The 21843-nt window shown below is 41.3% G+C and overlaps 1 protein-coding gene across 9 annotated transcripts in view; it reads left to right on the top strand.

Moving 5' to 3' along the window:
* Nucleotides 1–21843, top strand: part of SUPT3H (SPT3 homolog, SAGA and STAGA complex component) — a 376915-nt gene that overhangs the window by 287979 nt on the left and 67093 nt on the right. For all 9 annotated transcript variants that reach the window (XM_053284109.1, XM_053284108.1, XM_053284106.1 and 6 more), the window contains 4 exons: nucleotides 7900–8012; nucleotides 11549–11656; nucleotides 14524–14709; nucleotides 19305–19415. In XM_053284109.1, the coding sequence (XP_053140084.1) occupies nucleotides 7900–8012; nucleotides 11549–11656; nucleotides 14524–14709; nucleotides 19305–19415 (518 nt within the window). The remainder of the gene's footprint in view (nucleotides 1–7899; nucleotides 8013–11548; nucleotides 11657–14523; nucleotides 14710–19304; nucleotides 19416–21843) is intronic.

Genomic DNA, 21843 nt, shown 5'->3' on the forward strand with positions numbered 1-21843 from the left:
AGTTTTTGATCATTACTTAGTAATTATTTCAAGCAAATTTCACACACACACACATATATATATATATATATCATATTTTCTGTATTTATATTTGTAGCTTTCCCCCATGGGGCTTATTTTGAGCAACACCAGTCATCAGTGCATGCCGCTGTTGTGCCCCCAAACATAATGAAGGCATTAGAGCTTTACCAGCACAATAGATGTGTTTGTGGGTCAGTTACAATGGTTCTAAATTAATGGGCTTAATCATAACAAAAAAGAAATGGCTACAGAAGCAGTTAGATGATATTTAAGGGCTAGAAGTCAGAGAGAGCGTGCACACATTAAAAGATCCTCTGAAAACAAAGCATGACAAAATAGCACAAGACATTGCAATAATAAGTGAAAGCACCCACAACAGCGTCTTTAAATGAAAGGCACTTATCTTGTTTTCCATAACAAGCATTTGATTTGGAGGAATGACTGATTCACTTGCGAATCACAATGTTAAAAATAAATGACACATCCAAGATTGTGTCCTCTGTAAATGTCAAACAGTAGGGAAGGCTGATTTGTAAGGGGTGTTTTTGCTATTTTGTGAGCTCAGACCATAACATGACATCTGTAAATGGTTAGGCATACTATTCTTCAGATTAAAGTCATTTCAACATCTGAGAGGCTTCTGATGAAGTCACATTTTGCACCTAATAATTATAATCAAAACTACACCAGTATATATCTTCAATACGCAAAATAGTGGTATGGAAAACTCTTGAACTTGAGAAGCATTTTAAAAATAAAAGCATGGTATCATTATTCTATAAGACTCTGCAGTTGCTTGGTAGCAGTCACAAAATAAAACAAAACAAAAAAGTGGGCCAATCTGAAAATGAGAGTGGCTATAATTTCATAATTTGATTTAAGAACCTGCTAACCTTTGAAGTACTACATAGAATGTGCTTTAAACATGAAAGCTGAAGGGTGGATCAAAATGGCATGGACTTTGGTCAAATACCATAACTGAATTGGCCAACTTTACATGGAACGTTCTATAATAATATTCCATATATAGCATATGACCTGAGTTTTTTCAGGTTACCCTGAAAGCATTGTACTAGGATCAAGTTATTGTGTCTTGAACCAGAAACTACTGACACATGTCAGTATACTGTTTCTGAGGTCACACTGTAAAATCATCATTTAAAGTGAGTGAGTGAGTGAGTGAGTGTGTGTGTGTGTGTGTGTGTGTGTGTGTGTAAAATCCCGTGCTATTTTATGTACTTAAAAGTCTCCTACCATCAAGCAATGCATAAATACATTATACTGGCCAACACAGATGATAATTACATAATCCAGATTCCACATGTACCACAGATACAAAGAACTTAAAAGTGCATTATTTAACTATTTGAATACAGCTGCAATTTATTTATTTATTGCATTTATTTATTTATAAGAGCCCCTGGTGGCGCAGTGGTAAAACTGCCGCCCTGTAACCAGAAGGTTACAAGTTCAATCCTGACCAGGGGCTCAAGGTTGACTCAGCCTTCCATCCTTCCGAGGTCGGTAAAATGAGTACCCAGAATGTTGGGGGCAATATGCTAAACCATTGTAAACCGCTTAGAGAGCTTCCAGCTATAGAGCGGTATATAAATGTAAGTGCTATTGCTATTGCTATTTATATAACAGTGATTCACCAGGTGGCCCAAAGGTGCCCAATAGACAATATAAAGACCCAATAAAATATATAATAAAAACAATCAAACAGTGAGTATCATCCAACAACTGGACAGAAACAAAGGGTCCAAATTATATCCCTCCTAATCCATGATTTCCCATTTCACTAGGCACACCTTTCTCTTCCCTTTGAATAGGAGCTGATTTCACCAGCACTTGTGCTCACCTGGAGACACCTGCACAATCTCTCATCACCCATCCCACAGCCCTGCTTTTATTATTTCTTGTTTGCACAGTCAAACAGATGTTATTGACTGGTTTGTTTTATCCAGACATCGAGTCCTTCCCAAGGACCTGGGATGGCTGAATTTTATTGTCAGTTGTTATAGATATTGTCGCAGAATATAGGCTGTTCCCAGTAAAGTTGATTTTTGTAGTTGGCTGATGGTGATTTCTGTGGCCCCTATGGTGTTGAGGTGGTTTTTCTTTCTTCTTGACTACAGTTATATCTGGTGTATTGTGTGGCAGATGTTTTCTGTTTGTAGTCGAAAGTCCCATGATATTTTTACATCTTCATTTTTGACAACTTTTTCAATTTTATGGTCTCACCAATGTTGGGCTGCAGGTAGCTTGTATTTTTTGCAGATGTTCCAGTGTATCATTGCTGCCACCTTTTCATGCCTTTGTTTGTAGTCATTCTGTGCGATCTTTTTACAACAGCTGATTAGGTGGTCCACTGGTTCATCTGCTTCTTTGCAAAGGCGGCACTTGCTTTTTTTTGTTGATTTTTTGACTTTTGCTCTTATTGCATTTGTTCTTTGTGCCTGTTCTTGTGCGGCCAGTATTAAACCCTTTTGTTTCTTTCTTCAAGTTGCCTATCTTGAGCACTGCCAGGTCTTGGTGATGTTTGATTTTCCACTTATATTGTGCAAATATTGGCCATGCTGGGGCTTGTTTTTCCATTTTCCTGCTTGATTCTTGGCTTGTTCTTTCTTGTAGGCCTGCGTTGTTTCATTGGTGTTTAATAATTTCTCATTGTGCATCTTCTTCACTGTCCTTGATATATTCTTCAAGGCCTCTTTTTTCCTCCTCTAATGTTTGATGGACTTTAAGCATTCCTCTTCCACCTGAGCTGCAAGGGAGGTATAGCCTATCTACATCACTGCGGGGGTGCAGAGCATGATTGATGGGCATGATTTTCCTGGTCTTACGATCTAGCGTCTCTAGCTCTGCCTGGGTCCAGTCTATTATTTCTGCAGTGTATCTGATAACAGGTATAGCCCAGGTGTTTATGGTTTGTATGGTGTTCCCGCCATTGAGTTTGGACTTGAGGATTTTTCTAACTCTCCTGATGTATTCACTTCCAATTTTTCTTTTAACTTCAGTGTGTGCGATGTTATCAGCCTGGAGAATGCCCAAGTATTTGTAAGGTTCTTTCTCTATTCTATTTTCCCTCTGTTCATTATTAATGCAGCACACTTGTCTAGTCCAAACTCCATTGCTATATCGCTACTGAATATATGGACAGTGTAGCAGTGATTCAATTTCTGACTGGGACTTTCCATACAACTTCAGATCGTCCATGTACAGCAGATGGTTTATTATACTTGATGTTTTAGATGTTTGGTATCCGAGGGTTGTTTTGTTTAGTATTTGTGAAAGTGGAGTCGTGGTGATTACAAAAAACAGAGGGCACAGCCTTGCTATTATTATTATTTCTTGTTTACACAGTCAGACAGGTGTTATTGACTGGTTTGTTTTATCCAGACATTGAGTCCTTCCCAAGGACCTAGGATGGCTGAATTTATTGTATTATCAATGTTGTTGCTGTTATTATTATAGATATCATCGCAGAATATAGGCTGTTCCCAGTAAAGTTGCTTTTTGTAATTGGTTGATGGTGATTTCTGTGGCCCCATGGTGTTGAGGTACTCTTCAAGGTGTTTTGGAATTGCACCCAGGGCACCAATTACCACTGGAATTATTTTGGTCTTCTTCTGCCACAGCCTTTCAATTTCAATTTGTAGATCTTTGTATTTGGTGGTTTTTTTCTATTTCTTTTTCTTCTATTCTGCTATCCCCTGGTATTGCTATGTTGATTATTTTAACTTGTTTTTCTTTCTTCTCGACTACAGTTATATCTGATGTATTGTGTGGCAGATGTTTGTCTGTTTGTAGTCGGAAGCCCCATAATATTTTTGCATCTTCATTTTATTTATTATTATTATTATTATTATTATTATTATTATTAATTCAATTTCGATACTGCCCTTCCAGAAATGGCTGGTGGTTTACACAGAGAAATAACAAATAAATAAGATGGATCCCTGTCCCCATAGGGTTCACAATCTAAAAAGGAACAAAAGATAGACACCAGCAACAGTCACTGGAGATACTGTGCTGCGTGTGGATACAGCCAGTTACTCTCCCCCTGCTAAATAAAGAGAATCACCACGTTAAAAGGTGCCTCTTTGCCAAGTTTAGCAGGCCTGTTGTTAAGCTAGTTGGCCTAACAGCAACATACAAAGTGTCACTTCACTGTTACCACCCCATAGTTCTTCCTCCCCTCACCCAGAAAAAAAGAAGAAAGATGGAAAGCCCTCACCATTACAGTCACCCGAAGGGGGCATCCCAAAAGGATTAGTGTTCTGAAGTATTGCCCCAGAAGTGGCCACCACATCCTAAGGTCTGGCAGCTCTGCCAACAGACACATATATTACACAGGCACCATATTAAGAAATAAGTATGAAGACAATTTGGAGGGGGAAATACACATTTTTACAAACAGGAACTTCTGACGCTGAGGGTTATTAGTACAAGAGACAATCCGGGAATGCATGACAAAGAGCTCAAAATCTATACATAGTACAACACTTAAGGAAGTGTGGCAAACCACAAATCAGATAAATGGATATCAGAGAACATTCAAAACCAATGAAAAGCAGAAACCTGTAACATGAAACCCATTTTCATACTTCTACCATTAAATGGTGCTTAATAATGCAAATGGGGAAAGTTAAGTTAATCTTAAAACTTACAGGACAGGTATGTTTGCACATAGTCTTGAGTGCAATATACCTCTGCTAACTGAACAAAGAGACACCTTTGAAAGTGGTGATTCTCTTATATTTAGCAGAGGGAGAGCAACTGGCCCTATCCAGCCCCAACACAGCATCCCTCCATTGGCTGTTGCAGGTGTCTACCTGTATGTTTCCTTTTAGGTTGTGAACACTTTAGAGACAGGAGACCACCTTATTGATGTATTGTTTATTTTCTATGTAAATCCCTTTGAGAACTTTGACTCAAGAGCGGTATATGAATATTCATGGTAGTAGTAGCCGTAATATCCCTAGAGCCCTTTCTCACGACCCCAGGAGTGTGCTTGAGGGCGGGTGGCAGAGGAGGCCACAGCAGCTTCCCTTCCCTGCAGACAATCCAGAAGAGTTGCTGGTCACGCGGATTGCATGTCAAGACGAACCACTGCTGGGCCTCAGGGAGTGCAGAGGTTCGGGGGCTGGGATGTGTCATCCCAGCCCCCAGAAATCCCACAATGCACCACTCAATGCATGGTGCATTGTGGGGATCGCCCCGGCAACAGCCGGGAGCCTCCTTCTGTGTCTGCACCATCTAGGAGCAGCCGGCCCTGACCCACGGGTTCTTAGCCTGGGTTAAGGGTGTGCTCACGCCCTTAACCTCAGCTAACTGGCAGGCTCCCTAAGCGGGTTTGCTGCAGCTCCTGGTGGTTTTCACAGGCATCCAAGCCTGGGCTTAGCTCCCTAGTCTTGGCTGCTCGTGAGAACAGCCTCATAGTGTCACTTTACTGTTATTGCAAAATATAAACCAGCAATATTTGGTGGTTAAGCTCTGACATTATACAGACACAGATAAGGCTGTGCTTGTAAGCTACCCAATTTCAGTATCAATCATTGCTGCATGAGGTACCCCCCGCACGCCGCTGCATGCACACAATTACACCTTCAGTTCATCCAAATGCACCCACCTCACATCCATGCACATACCCAGCCACACACACCTTCCTCCAGTCATCTACCCATGCACTCTTTGCATCCAGCTGTTTGCATGCACCTGGCATCCAGCCAAGAGGTCATCCACCCATCCGCATATACCTGCTAGCCAGCCAGCCAGCCACACTTGCCAGCCGGCCCTACAGATGCAGCTCTCACCCTGCTGCATGCAAGTACCTTCCATCAAGCCATCCAACCCCATCCGCCCATCTAGCTACATGCGCTCAGTCACTCTTCTCTCCCCACCCACTTCCACCCCCAACTCTTACCTGCTGCTGGACAGGGTGAGGCTCAAGCTGGGCTTGGGTCACCAAGTGATCCACACTGCAGCACGGTTGGGGTACAGTGTTGCTGCTGCTGCTGCTGCTGCTGCTGCTGCTGCTGCTGCTTTCACTCCCTAGCAGCCAGGCTTAACTGTGATGCCCGTGGAGATAGACAGAGACACTGTTCCTGCCCTGAGTATGCGGGTGGGGAGATGCCGCTATCGCCACCATTCTTGCTGCTGCGTTGGCCTGACAGCCATGTGGGTAGGCAGTGAGCCAGTGCAAGTGCTGCTTCTGTTGCTCCCCTGGCAAGCATTCTTCTGCTGCACCCTACTGGTCATTCAGGCCTGCCAGCAAGCAAGTGCACCATGATCATTCCTGCTGCTTCTGCGGTGGCACTGCTGCTCTGGAGGTGAGCTGCTTGTCTCCAGACAGGTTTGGTGCTGGGGGAAAGAGATGGCAGGAGAGAGGGAGGTTGCTGGTGCTAGCTCAGCAACTGAGGCAAAGAGAAAGCAGCACTTTGTGCATGCTCTCTTGCATGCTTTCCCCCCGCCTGCTTCCAACACCAGTCATGTCAAGAGACAGGCAGACAAGTCTGGTGTTGGAGGGAAGAGAAAGTGAGAAAGAAAGGCAGAGAGGAAGGTTGGCACAGCAGAGCAGAGGAGAGGCCAGTGAGCTCTGCTGGAAGCATATTCATGCTGCCTCATGCCATGAAAACAGCCACCAGTGACACAGTGCCCCAGCAGCTGAGACTGGCAGTGAGGGTGAAGAAGGGAGGGCATTGCCTGGGCCGGTGAAGGAGGCAGAGGGTGGTAAGAGGGCCAAGCGACAAAGTGGGGAAAGACTGGAGCTTGGGCAATGGCAGCAGAGTTGAGGCTGGGGTGGTGGCAGCAGACAGGTGAGGTGACACCTGCAGGGGGGATGCCCAAACATACCACCTGGTCTCATGGGGGAGCTGTCCCTGATCCTGATAAAGTTAGTATTGATTGATTGATTGATTGATTGAGTTCCGTCAAGTCAGTGTCGACTCTTAGCATTGCTAAGTTAGCAACCACATAGATCAATTCTCTCCAGGTTGATCTGTCTTCAACTTGGCCTTTAAGGTGTCTCAGTGGTGCATTCATTGCTGTTGTAATCGAGTCCGTCCACCTTACTGCTGGTTGTCCTCTTCTTCTCTTTCCTTCAACTTTTCCCGGCATTATGGACTTCTCAAGGGAGCTGGGTTTTCACAAAATGTGTCTGAAGTATGATAGTTTGAGCCTGGTCATTTGTGCCTCGAGTGAAAATTCTGGATTGATTTCTTCTGTGACCCATTTGTTTTCCTGGCTGTCCATGGTGTCCTCAAAGGTCTTCTCCAGCACCAAAGTTCAAAAGCACCAATACTTTTTCTATCTTGCTTCTTCAAGATTGTCACTACTAAGTCCTACTAAAGTTGAAGGGAGTTCATTACAACATATTTAAACTTAAATGTGATTTAGTCTTGATTAACCTTGTTTGGATTCAGCCCATCAAATACAGCACTCCAGACTGTTCGAAGTACTTTATGCATTATCTCAGTCATGCTTACAACAACTATTTTATCCTTGTATTTTTCAGGCAATAGTGAAAGGAAGTCTGAGGTTTGCCTAAGGCCATCTAGTGGGTTCATGCCAAAGTTGGAGACTTCTTTCAGCCCCTGCATGATAGTAACTCTGATTAGCTGTTAGCGCATGATATTGGTTTACTCTGGATCACAGCTAGTATAAGAACAGCCCTGCTGGATCAAGCCCAAGAAGGCCAATCTAGTCCAGCATCCTGTTTCACACAATGGCCCACCAGATGTTCAGGATCCAGAGTATAAGTAGTTGCCATTTTATGGAACAGTTATTAGCTTTTGCTACATATATATAACTAGCCACAAGAGAAAACAAATATGATGTTAATGTTACAATTCTTTTGTGTATTTTTTTGTACAGCCAAGAAAGCGTCAAAGTTCCGAGACTGGTTGGACTGTAGCAGCATGGAAATAAAACCAAATGCAATCGCCATGGAAATTTTGGCTTATTTAGCCTATGAGACAGTAGCACAGGTACATTAGTGTGCTGTACAGATCAAATAATGTGAGAATATGTTTACTCTTGTGATACATTCCCCCACCCCAGAAATTTTCTTTTTGCGTACCATATGATTTTTGTTGTGCCATATATTTGACCTTTCATTTATTTTGTGCTATACTGTGAAGTGTAGAATGATGCTATGCACTGTTCCCTCTAAGGTACGTGGCTGTGCCCCTGCCCACAACGGTCTAGTCCTCTGCTAAGTTAATTTTAGCAGCCACGCGGCCTTTCACCCTGTGCTGCAACAAAAGCCGGTTATTGTCTTCGCTCTGTCTTTGGCAGCAGCACAGCAGAAGGCAAAGCATGTCATCCTGCTGGCTTCTTCCTGCTCCTCCATTCGCCTGCCAGGCTGTAGACAACAGTGGTTACTCCTCATGAGCAAGTGGCAGCAATGCAGTGGTTACTGCTCCTGCCTTCTGCCAGCTCCGAGCTCATGTGTATGGCGTGTGCAGCAGCAGACTGCCTCCCAGTCAGCTGCAGCACGCACGGCACAAGCACAACGAGGCAAAGTGTGGCAACTTGGCCAAGGTGAGCTGGACGGAGCGAGGCTGACTGTCTAGGTCTGGAGAGCTCAGCTTAGCCTGCCTCTGTGTGTTTGGCCCCTGGGCACTGCTGACCCCCAACCCCTCCCCCCGGCTCTTCTGAATCAGCCTGGCTGGCCGGTTCCTCCTTCCTGCCCCCCGGCCACGGCACCAGACCAGTGCTCCTCCTCAGTCCTCAAAGCACAGCCCACCACTCTGTGCCGGGATTCTTCTCCCCATTGCAACAGCTCCCATCCGTGCTCCTCTACAGGAGCCTACCCAACTCCAGCATTTCTCCTTTTAGAGGATGACGGACTCTAAGGCAGAACAACAAGGACTGAGTTGTCATGAATGACAAAAGAGGGATTCACTTAAGAGGGAAGGGAAGGCGATATGAATACGATGAATATTTATATACCGCTTTTCAACCCAACTTCCCAAAGTGGTTTACACATACATACATACATATGCTCTCTGCTCCCAAAGGGCTCACAATCTACCAGCAATAGCCACTGGAGGAATGCTGTGCTGGGGCTGGACAGGGCCAGTTGCTCTCCCCCTGCTAAATATAAGAGAACCACCACTTTTAAAATGTGCCTCTTTGTTTAGTTAGAAGGGAAGGGAGATAGGGAGGAGAAGAGGATGAATCAGGCCCCTGGGCAGGCACCACTTTCTAGGGGTTGGGAGGAGGGGACCTGCTTTGGGGCATGTTGTTTTGGAGTTCTTGGTCTGATTATGCAGTGTTAAAAATATGTTGAGAACAATAACATGATGTTAATAATAATGTGATGATGATTATACCCAGAATTTCTTCTTTAAAGTGTTTTTTTTAAATTATTCAACTTTTCTCTCGGTATATCCTGGTGTTGGAGGTGGTGTAAGCAGAAGGGAATATTTTTTCATATGTGGTGGCCCTGTGAAAAGGTGTTATGTTTTTGGCAGAAAATATTTGGAGAAATAAGAATTATAATGAAACAAAATGTTGAGCATTCTCCGGAATTAGGGTTATTACATATTTTTGTAGGAAATAATGCCAAGTTATAAAATAAAGAACTTGTAATTTTTTTAATCCTGGCAGCAAAAACACAAATTGTTCAACAATGGAAATATTTGGATATATTAACAACTGAGCAATGGTATAATGAGGTGTGGTCAATTGTGCTTTTAGAAAAGATCACTAATAGGATCAGATTACTGCAGGCTGTGAGGATAGAATCACAATTTCACGGTATTTGGGCAGATTATATTTATTATATTAACAGTACTAGATTTGATTCTGGATTCTCTTGTGACATTTGGAAAACATGATTGTTCCATGTGCTGTTCCATGTACCGGAAACAAACTGGCAGCCAGTGCAGCTCTTTCAAAATGGGTGTGATGTGATCCCAACGGGCAGCTCCAGATAAAATCCTAGCTGCTGCATTTTGCACTAGCTGCAGTTTCAAAATATTCTTCAAGGGAAGCCCCACGTAGAGCACATTACAGTAATCCAGCTGTGACATGACTAAGGCATGGGTAACTGTAGTGCATTCAGCTAATGTAAGTGGCAGGATTGTCAGTTCAAAATTTCCACAGTATCTACAGGTCATTAGGAAGTATGTTCAGAATTTTTTCGTAGAAATAAAAACAAATATTTCAGACTTTTTATTATGAAATATTTTAAGTATTAGTAAGGGATAAAGGTGAATTTACTGCTGTGCTTATAGAGTACTGCCATAGTCTGGTTTGTGCAATTTGATCATTTTGGGTAGGCAAGCTGTGTGTAGCACACACACACACCCCCGGGAGATGCATAGGAATCAATATATGTGGCTGTTATTTAAGAGTACCAGCACCTCTATCTATCTATCTATCTATCTATCTATCTATCTATCTATCTATTTATTTATTTATTCTTTAAAAAAGTCGTCTGGCATCCACACAATTGCACTCTAACCACTATACCACTGGCTCTGAATTGTGTGGGGTACTGAGTGCGGGAGACAAAGGAGAATGAAATCCTCATTTTAGTTATGAAACGAGTGGAGTAGCTAAACATTATAAACTAAAAAATCTATGCGATTCATATAGTGTTTTGCTTCTACATGCCCTTCACGTGTCAAAACAAATCATGTTTGATCTCTCACATGCAGCTTTAGTTGCAGGTTGGTCTAGACCCCTGAATTTCTGTGATTCATATTGCATACATGGTTTTTCATTTGAAATATCCTTGTTTTATGATTGTCTTGTTTTTAGACTCATGGTCTTCGTATATGCTCCCTTTTAGGTTTAAATCTTTCTGCTTTACTTCTACCTTGCTTTTAAATCCAAGTGGTTTGATATGGTTGTTTGAATAATCAATAAAATTCTATTCATTCATTCAGAACAATCCTATACTGGCTACTCTAAAAAGTAAGTCCCATCGAGTTCAATGGGGTTTACTCCCAGTCAGATGAATTGGTATAGGATCGTAAACAAAAGCACTATATTAAAAATATTATAATTAAATGTGAAGTGAAAGAAAGTAAAAATACAATTTTATAAATATAATAGAATGATAAAATACACTTCTTTCCTTTTTCCAGAGAGAGACAGAGAGTGAGTTGTATCTATAGTGCCACATAATGCACATGTGCACACACTACCTTGAAAATGCTTACCAATACAAAACTCATTTCACTCACTGATGAAAAAAAACTGAAGTAACACTGATACTATAGTCTCATAGCAAGGGCATATGGAGCAAGGTATGTTCAGTTCACCAATGATCCTATGCCATAATTGAAAAATCACTTGAAAACTTAACGATCTACATGTGAAAGGCACAGTTCCAGACCTGTCCAAACACACATTACATAATAAGCTGAAATGTTTTCCAGAAGTAAATTGAAATATAAACTTTAAAAGATGACATGATCTTGTGGTACACATCCTTGCTAATGAAGTAGCTAAACAAGTAAATTCTGGCTCTTTGAACCTTGGTTTTTAATTGCCTTTGTTTCCTTAGCTGGTGGACCTGGCTCTTTTGGTCAAGCAAGACATGGCTCCCAAAGCTGGTGATCCTTTCAGTCATGCAATATCTGCCACATTCATTCAGTATCGCAATCCTACTGAGGTAAATATGTTCCCCATAAGGATATGTATAAAAATGAACAATATTTTATATAGTTCAGTTCAAACTTTTTTTCAGTCATCAACCTCCAAAAAGAAAATAGACCAAAAGCTTAGGCCCTGGGTATTTAAGAGAACGTCTTCTTCGCCATGAGCCCCACCACCTGTTAAGATCATCTGGAGAGGTTCGTCTGCAGTTGCTGCCAACTCGTTTGAGAGCTACTCAAGAACGGCCCTTCTCTGTTGCTGCCCCTGGACTTTGGAATGCGCTCCCTATTGAAATAAGAGCCTCCCCATCTCTGGCAACTTTCAAAAAGGCACTGAAGACACATTTATTCGCCCAGGCTTTTAATTAGATTTATAGTTATTAGTATTTTAAATATTGGGTTTTCAATGTTTTCAATGTTTTCCAATGATTTTAATTGTTAATTGATTTGATGTTTTCAATTACTTTAATTGTTTACTGCCCAGAGACTCAAGTTTTGGGTGGTATAGAAATATTTTAAATAAATGAATATATTTACATAGTTGTGACAACAAAATAGAACGAGACAGTATCATTCTAATTATTTTCAGAAATAAACAAGCAAAAACCCCGAACACCTATACAGGCAGACTTTGTTACTCGTGGGGGTTCCGTTCCTCCCCTACTACTATGCGGAATGAAACCCCCAGTCACCAGGCATTGTGCCTATGGGGAAAGGAGGGGTTAGGTTGCGGAATGGACCAAAAAGGTGGGGGAAAGTGGGGAAAAACAGCAAAAACCCAAAAATAATTGAAACTGTTTCCTATACCATGCTCCCATGTGTTCAGGAGTGTTGCCTCTCCATCTATGCATTCACACTGCTGGTTTCTGTGTCTACACAGTGCCTTGACTCAAGAATCTTCTAGAGCTTTACCTCAGTCTCTTTGGTACAAACCTGTCCTCTACGTGGCACTCACTCATGTAAGAATGGTTCATGCCAAAGCTCCCTGAATTCTTCATTGACCTCACAGGTCAACTCTCCCTCAGTGTCACTGGTTGTCTCACAAAGAATCTTCTCCTCTTTCAGGGAAATCTCCAAATCTTAGCACATCTTACCTCACTCTTATTTTGTTCTTCTTTTTTCTCTGTCTTTTAATTTTCTAATACTTAATTTTGATGATTTTATTTTTCCTTGCACTACCTCCCCCCCCCCTTTAAATCATCCTCCAAGTCTACAGCCCAAAGCTTAGGGCAGCAAAAGTCTTAATCAAAACATGTACACTTTTTGGTGGTAAACTTCCCATTTCTGATTGCCATGGTAAGTGCCTTTCATGTTTAGGAAAAGGCCATAAAATGGTTTGGGGCCTTGATCACCACAAGTTCATACACAAGCACATAGAAATTGATCCTCATGTCTGGAGGCACTTTTGTGGTAAAACGTCTCTCATCTACAGATTCCTTGACATGACTACACCCTCCATCCTGGTAAGTCAACTTGCTACTTAGCCAGCACTGTAAATGCACAGGAAAGTTCTTCCAAGTGTTCATGTGTGGAATCTCATGACCCTCCTTCCTCCCTGCTGTAACTTTTTAGCTAGTTATTTAGCTTGAACAGAAGAGATTTCAGCATAAACCCCTCCCACCTGAGTGAGTGCTACCTAGGGTACAGGGTTTGTACCAAAGAGACTGAGTAAAAGCTCTAGTCTAGAGTCAAGATTCAGAACCCTGTGGTGTGATTGTACAATGACCACTCATAGAACTTCGATTACAGGTTAGAAACCTGCCTTTTGTGTCCACCTGTGCCCTCATGAGTGTGTTTTGTTTTGGTGCAGTACAGAGTAACCTAGGAATTAGGTTAAAGAGTAACCTAGGAATTAACTGCATTATGTTGTGGAGTTGAGAAGATGTATTGGTAGGGAAGAGCTCCAGCCTGCCATCCTTCCCCACAGTAGATTGAGGAAGGAAAAAAGAGATCAAGCTATAGTCCCTTCCTCTCAAGCAAAACTAAATTGGAGGAAGGTACACAACAAGCCAATTTCCAGAAAATCTGTTTGCAGGGAAGATCTGTAGCCTGATCCATGAAGTAGCAGATTTCATGAGTGTGTCTACTCATGAGGAAGAGCACGTAATCTCTCCCTTGACAATGCAAACTGCAGTTCTGTTTGCAGTTAATGTTGGCAGAGAAAGTGGGTACCTCTTTAAAGGGACAGATCACTTTAATGTATAATTGATAATGTTAGATTAGTATGTGGGAAGGCTGGGTTCAGGTCGCTGATTTTTGTGTGCATTTTAGGGTAGAATTAGTCCCAGCAGTAAAGCTGGAGCATATCCATCTAACCCAGTTTACCAAGTGTCCCCCTGAGGTTCTTAGGAGGGTCCTTACTCCAAGAGGGCCACTTGATAAACTGATTTAAGTGTGTGTGTGTGTGTGTGTGTGTTGCTACTCCAACTTTACCACTGGAACTACAGGTAAATATTGCCTAAAATCAGTCAATCAGTTGCTTCCACCTCCTGTTGGGTTGAAGAGGATTCATGTCGGGGGGCAGGGGGGGTAGATCTGAGTAGGGCACTGAGTGAAATTTCTAATTTCTACCCACCCAACTCCTTGTAGGGTTATTCTACACTCTCTGCATAACTTGCTGAGAGGACAATGATTAACATGGGGTGAGATAAAATTAGTTTGATTACTTCAGTCAGATTGGCCTATGCAGGCACAGACTTATAGAGAATGATGCATAAATTGGACAGTTTAGTACGGTATTTTCTTAACTCTAAGTGACAGTAACCTTGAGCCAGTCACCACTATCTATCAACCTGACCTATCTTGTAAGGTTATGGATAAAACGGGATGAAGAAGAGCAGTCATAGGTCAACAACCACTGTTTGTTTTGTTTGATCCTTTCTAGACGCATGTTTTAGGGCAGACTCCAAATATGAAGACCAGTCCCGATTCTCCTGAAAACACGCCACCGCCTACACCCACACCTCCAGCAACAGGCCCACAACACCCTGGGAAAACTCAGTCTGGAGCCATGGGGAATGGCAGCATTGGTCAAGACTCCTCCAAAGCCAAACCACGGAAGAAGAAGAAAGTAGGTTTAAGAATACAGTGCAGGGGGGAAAGAATTTCAGCTTCTTAAGGACTGTATTCTGTACAGTGCTTAAAAACAACTACTTTCCACTTGAGCTTTTGTGATGGCATGGTCTGCAGTTCCAAATTTATATGGAAAAAATAACATTTCTCAATACTGGAAAACACTGATGTTTTGCCATTAGTAATGGAGGCATCATATTACAGGTGATCACTTTATTCTACACTTAGAATCCTTTTGGAAGCAGCAGCATTGCTATTTTGACTCATGCATTAACTGAATCTTTATTTAAATTAAATTAAATTAAAAAATTAACCCCATTTGAGAAGAATCCTGCTGAATTGTACCAAAGGTTCATGTAACCTAGCATCCTTTTCCTGATTGTGGCCAACCTGATGCCCCTGGGAAGGCCACAAGCAGGGCATGAAGACAACAGCTCTCTCCTGCTGTTGCTTCCCAACAACTGGAATTCACAAGCATACTGCCTCAGAACCTGGAGGTTACTACTAATTGGTAGATCTGTCCTCCAAGAATTTGTCTAATACATCTTTAAAGCTATCTAAGCTAGTGGCCATCACAACACCTTGTGACATGAATTCCCTAAATTAATTGTTCATTTTGTGTAAAAGTACTTTTTTGTGTGTGCTCTGAATCTAGGTCCAGGCAATTTCATCGAATGACATTGAGTTCTAACAATATGAGGGAGGAAGAAAAACTAGTTTCTGTCCACTTTGTCTGCACTAACATTGTTTTTATAAACCTGTATCATGTACACCCTTAGTACTTGGGTTTTTTTCTAAATACCCAGATGCCTTAGTTTTTTCTCCTAAGTGGAGGAGTTCCCTGATCGTTTTGGTTGCCTCTTCCCGTACGTTTCCCAGCTATAATGGTCTGGGATGGTATCAACTTGTACACAGCATTCCAAGTGTGTCCCACCTTAGAGTCTAAGGATTTCACACCTGTGGTATCCTGAGTGGATGTTTTCATTGAACTGTATGTGACAACCATGAGATCCCTTTTCAGGTTTGTCACAGTCAAAGTGTACAAAGAAATTTTTTGCCCCAGTGTGTGTCAGTTTGCACTGACTTCTGTTGAACCTAATTTACCATTTTGTTGCTTATTCTCCATGTCTGGAGATATCCTTTAGGAGTTCTTTGCAATCTGCTTAGCTTTTCACTGCCCTAATAATTTGGTGTCATTTGCTAGTTTTGCCACTTCTGGAGCCCTCTCCCTTATTCAGATACTTGTAGGACCCACTTCTTCTCTCCAGTGTCAAAATAGTCTACCTGCTCTTACTCTCACCTATCTGTTCCTGAGCTGGTAGATAATCCATAGGAGGAGCCTCCCTTTTATCCAAAGATTGACTCAGAAGTCTTTAGTAAGGGACTTTGTCAAAATCTTTTTGAGAAATTAAGCATGTAAAGTTTACTTGATTGCCCCGATTCAAATGTTGACACCCTCAAAGAATTCCAAAAGGCTGATGAGTCAGTACTTTGCTTTGCAGAAGCCATGTAAAGATGGTAGTCCATAGATGGTGTAATGAATTGTGCTTATTCAGACTGAAAATGGGAGAATGATGGTAATAAACATTTGCTTCTATTATGCAAAAAGTATAATTTTGAACAGAAGTTTAAGATGCTCTGGAGATTTACTATTTTACTTATCAGAGGGCTCATTGTCATTCTTTTTAGTTAACTTTTTAATCATGTAAAATGATGTTGTGAACATGTCCTAGAATGCTCAGTTACTTGCGTTCTGCATCCTGGAAAATGTTGGTTTTCTTTTATTTTCTGTGTCATGGTATTAGTGAGTCTGTTACATACTGATCATCCCAAGATCACATTACCATATGAAATATGTAATCTTAGGGGTAGTTTCTTCAGCTCACATAGAGGTCATGCGACTCACTGAACTTTAAGATCTCAGTTTGTCATAAACATATATGAGAAAAGAGGTTGTTGTTGTTGTTTTTTTTAAAAAAACTGACTTCAAATCACATACCTGTTTACCAATGAAAATCTCACTTCAGGTCAGGAGGAGTGCCCAAAACCTTTTAATCATTTGTCTAGAAGTAGGCCTGATTAAAGATCTGCTTTATTTTTCGAAGCAGCAAACACTCAGAGCTTGAAACATGTACATATGCTGCGTCTATTCAGCGGTAGTGTTGCAGAGTACTCTTCCTTTGCTGACTGATATCCGTAAAGGGAATGGGAAATCCAAATATTTTCTGCTTGACCAAGCCCTAAAGCAGTATGAACAGCATTCTTCATTATGCACCTAAGCTGTTGTGACACTTTGACTGGCCCACTGTATGGCTATCAAAACTGGCAGCCTCATTAGCAAGATTGGTTAAGTCAGATTGTATAGCTGTCCATAAGCATTTTAAAAGAATCCATTTCATAGCTTAGTAGAAATACAGAATGGGTAGTAAATTTAAAGCTGAACTTAAACAGAAGCTTCAGCTCCCAATTTGAGTTTAATGACAGCAGAGCAAATTATCCACATTAACATTAGACTTCCATAAATGTAAAAGAGGAAGGGGTAAACTCTGAAAATCCACACACATACCCCTCATCCTCACTGGAAGGTAACAGGATAATTTAATACTAAGAAAAAAATACCAAAATCAGTCTTCCCTAGGACTTAACGTTTGTCCACCACCAGCAAACTGTGTGTTGTTCCTGGATTACAAAACTGTACAGTTTTGGCTGGTATTTTGTTTATTAACAAAAGGTGTTTTGAAAATGACGAATTAACATACATGAAAAGTGGAACTTGTGCTGTAGGAGAGAAACTGCGACCCCCAGTAGCAGAAAATTTCTGTGACCCCCAATAGCAGAAACTGCGACCTCCAGTAGAATTAAGAATTAATTAAGAATTAAGATTGCAGTGGGCATAAGCATGCTGAACTCTATGTTGCCAATGTGAATAGGTTCAGTATATCTTTTTAATTGACAGTATTAAGTACACAAGCCATGGATAGCAAATATATGACACTCATACCAACAATACATACTTTGGTTGGTTGGTTAGATGTTTCTTAATAAAACTACCTGTGGCTGTGAATCCTCTTAATACAAGGGAAGCATATCTTCAGGATTCCTGGCCACTGACACTTCTCCTAGGAATCCATCAGATGCCTGGAAGAGGCTCTTCTTCCCTTCCCTCGGCCTAGTCTTACATGCAGGTTTCTTTCCTGTGACACATAGTTGCTTTCGAGAGCTGTACAACCATCTGACAAAGTAACATGTATTTCAGAATCCTAACTCCTCCTTTTCAAGGCTTAACCATGGAGTTGTTAGGAGTTAAGACTTTCCAGCCTGAAAAGAAATCCTGCTTGAATATGGAATGCTATAAAAGTCACAAAATTAAAGATAAATGGTCCATGTCTAGGAGCAAATATTGCTGAATAAACAACAAGAATCTCCTCTGGTGGAATCCTACCAGCCTTTGTGCAAGATAAATAGATGTGAGCTTGGCACAACAGGTACATCACGCTAGCTATTGATTTTTTTGGCAGTGTTGAACATTTGTAAGCAAACGGACCTGACTGCAGGGAGTGTCAACTGAGATCTCAACTAGTCAGTGATCACAGCCAAAACATCGTAGAAATTAAACTTTCTGAGTCTCATCCGGGGTTGCGCACAAATGACATCACAGCAAGTGCAACACATCAGCTATGTAGGACACAATGTTATGAGTCAAATGGATGATGTGCCATGTATGTGCTGTATGCAGAGAATGAGAAGACAGGCCCCTGCCCCAAGAAGTGCACAGTCTAAAATCATCACAACAGAGAAAAGGGAGGAAAATGAAGATAGAAAAATGGAAGAATGTGCAGTTTTTCAAACCACATTTTCATGTAAGGAGGCTTAGTTGCCAAAGAATTATGATATGTGACAAAAATAGAACTGGGCTGTATTTCTTTTGTTATATATGTTGTTTGTTATATTGTGTTTGTTATATTGTCTCAGAGCAAAAATGGAGAAAGGGTTAGATGATGACTACTACCACTTCTTCTACTTCTATACAGCTTTCCAACAAAGGTTTCCAAAGCGCTTCACATAGTAAGATCAATAAGGAATAAGCTGGTTCATTGTCCGCACAAGGCTCACAGTCTAAAATGAAATATAAGGTAGACCAGTGGTAGACCACCAGGAGCCACTGGGGGGATGCTGTGCTGGGCTTGGGCAGGGCGCCCTTCCTATGCCTTGTTCTAAGAGCATCTGCAGCTTCTTGCACCAGCACAACTTTCTAACTTCTGGAAGGTATTGCAAGGAAGTTATCCCTTGTTTTTAGCAGCAAGCATTGTGTAGTCTTCGGATATATTTAAGACTTGGTCTTCTGGATTTGGGCATTTGTTCTTCTGTGTTAAGGGCAAATGTAGTAGTGCTCTCTTGATCTGTTAGGGAGAGGCAGAAATGTTAATAGGTTTCAGGTTTTGTTTTTTATTATGTAGTACATAGCAACCGTTGTGTCCTAGGAGAAAAAAAGGAACCAGCCCATTTTGCAAAAGTTTATTTTCTTCATTAACGCACTGTATGCTTGTTGTGTGCTTTTGATTTAGTCGTCGCATTTGTGTTTCTCTGTTGCAGAGCACTGCAGCTTGTGGTGTAGAGACTCAGAGTGATGCCATCCAGCCTGCCCACATCAGAGAGGCCATTCGGCGCTATAGCCACAAGATTGGCCCCCTTTCCCCATACACGGTACGTAATAACAGAGTTATAAGAAGCTATATTTATAATGTTAAAGAACTTTGATTTTCAAGTGGTCAAATGAAGAAGCTTTAGAATTGTTGAGAGCAATTTGTGGCAGCTATAATTTTTCTTTATAAAATAGCATAATTCTTTTGGGAAATAAAACAGTATTTTCTGTCTGTTTTTGGAAAGACACAAAAGTTTTTTCTTGTAAATATTATTTCCTTTTAATTTGTAAATTATTCTTTTTGTTTGTTTTTGAGTAAACCTAGTTTCTGCAAAGTTCTAAGTGCAGTTATTTTAAATTACTAGGTATTGCAATATTGTGAAGAGTGAATAATCTAAAATTAGTTTCATGCCAGATCTTACTTCTGTCAGAGATTAGTCTCTGAAGTGACATGTTTAGAAGTTCAGAAATATTGGTTTTCAAGGAACCTTCACCTTATATTAAAATACAGCCTAGGATGCAACTTGCAATGAAGCCTCAATGGAACATGTGGCCTTAGCATACAATTTAAAATTGGGGAAATATATATTTAAAAGCATGTGGAAGTTTTTATTTATGAAGAAGTCATCTTTTTCTAGGAAGAATTATTTTTTAAAAGTATAATTCTTACATGAAGAGTAGAATTCTAAGTATGCAAGGAGTCAGAAAACTAATTCAGAAATTAATGAAACAAAAATGTAGAGCCCTATATATGCTGCAATGCATGTAACTCTTACACCTGCATGCTTCCCTGCTCATTTTAATAGAGGGGCCAGCTCTACTCAGCATTTTTCTACAAGGGATTGTTAGGACAATGTAAAGAAATAATAAAATGTGTTAGAAAATGTTCCAGGGGAATTGGATGAGAAAGCAAGAAAGAATTTTTATTTACTATTAAGGTAGTCTAACTTGCTAGTGATAGCTGTCATACATACTTATATTCATGATGCTGATAGTTCAGTGCAGGATAAACTTGAGTAAGGAGTAACATCCTAGTCAAAATTGCAATAGCACCCCTCCCCTCTTCTAGTACTTAGCTAGATTACCTGCTCCTGTGGCTTCTATGGACCAACATGTGCACCCATTTCCCTTTCCCTCTAGTACCCCTTCAGGTCCTGACTAGCTGTGCTGCTCATTCATCCACATCTCATGCCTGCTGAACAATTTGCCCTTGCTGCTGACATCTCTTCTCTATTGCTTGGTCCTTTCTTGTCTGCTGTATTCTCAGGCCCTTTCTCTTTCATTCATCCCCTTTTATTCCTGAGCAGAGAAGCAAACACCAACACCCCTTAGGAATATTTTAAAGGCAGGGTTTCCCCCTTTGCTTGTAAAGGGGAAGCCTTGCTGGATTCCAGGCTCGGACTGGCCATTAGGTCAACAGGGCATATTCCCGGTGCGCCCTACCCACGCGGTGCCCCTGCGCCCCAACTCTCACCCTTAATTACCTATTCTGCTCAAAACCTGGTGCCCTCCCCACATACATTCTGGCGCCCTCTCAGTGCCCCCAGTCCGGCCCTGCTGGATTCCCCTTTACAAGCATGCCTCTCAAGCCGAATCGAACAAGTTCTGAACTGGTTCAGCCTGGTTCAGCCCTAGGACTGAACCAGGGGGCTGGTTCTACTTGAACTGGCTTAGGTCCAGCAGTCTGGTTGGAATTCGGCTCGAATTTGAACTGAGCCACTAGAATCGGTTTTGTGCACACCCCTAATTTCTAGGGTTTGTCTTTCGTCAAAGACCTCTGCTTTCCTCATCTGGAATTTTAGCTTCATTAAGTATTCAAGGTTGTATGATTCTGCTATTTCATATAACACAACCCTGATTAAATATATGAATTAAATATAATTCTAGACAGATAAGACTAAGAAATCTAGTCATGAAATGCATCTTCGGGTCATATGAGCAAAATGGTGATTATTTCATATATTTAATCAGAAGTATAGATACAATTGCTCACTTCAGTGGAGCACATAATTTGCTTGGACGGGGTGGCTGGCTGGATAGGAGAGATGTGCATGGATCTCCCCTACCCTGTAGGATCTTTGTACTGCCCATGCTCACTGATGTGTTTGTTTTAGTGAGCTCTATTGAGCCTTGTGAAATTCTTCTGCATGGGTGCCTGTGCTCAGCTGGATCATGCCCATTATCATAGCTCCTCTTAGTTTGTTAATGATGTGAACCCAGGGTTCCGTGTGTATTTCTGACCAAGATTTCTATTAAAATTAGAGCTGTTGGCTCATGTGTTTTAAATAGAATTATAAGCACGAACCAAATAAAGCCAAACTCAAGGTTTTCTCCTGGGTAAGTTGCAGCTAAAATGAAGCAAAAATGACTGGCTTTTTTGCTGTTGAAGATGGATCCACCATGCAGGTTTGCCAGCTCTCTTCTCCCCTTGTAGATATTAGAGGGGTCCCTCTGACTGGCATTTTAAAATATTTAAAATATTTGTTCCTG

This window comes from Hemicordylus capensis, chromosome 1 (genome assembly GCF_027244095.1).
Source record: "Hemicordylus capensis ecotype Gifberg chromosome 1, rHemCap1.1.pri, whole genome shotgun sequence".
Lineage (NCBI taxonomy): Eukaryota > Metazoa > Chordata > Lepidosauria > Squamata > Cordylidae > Hemicordylus > Hemicordylus capensis.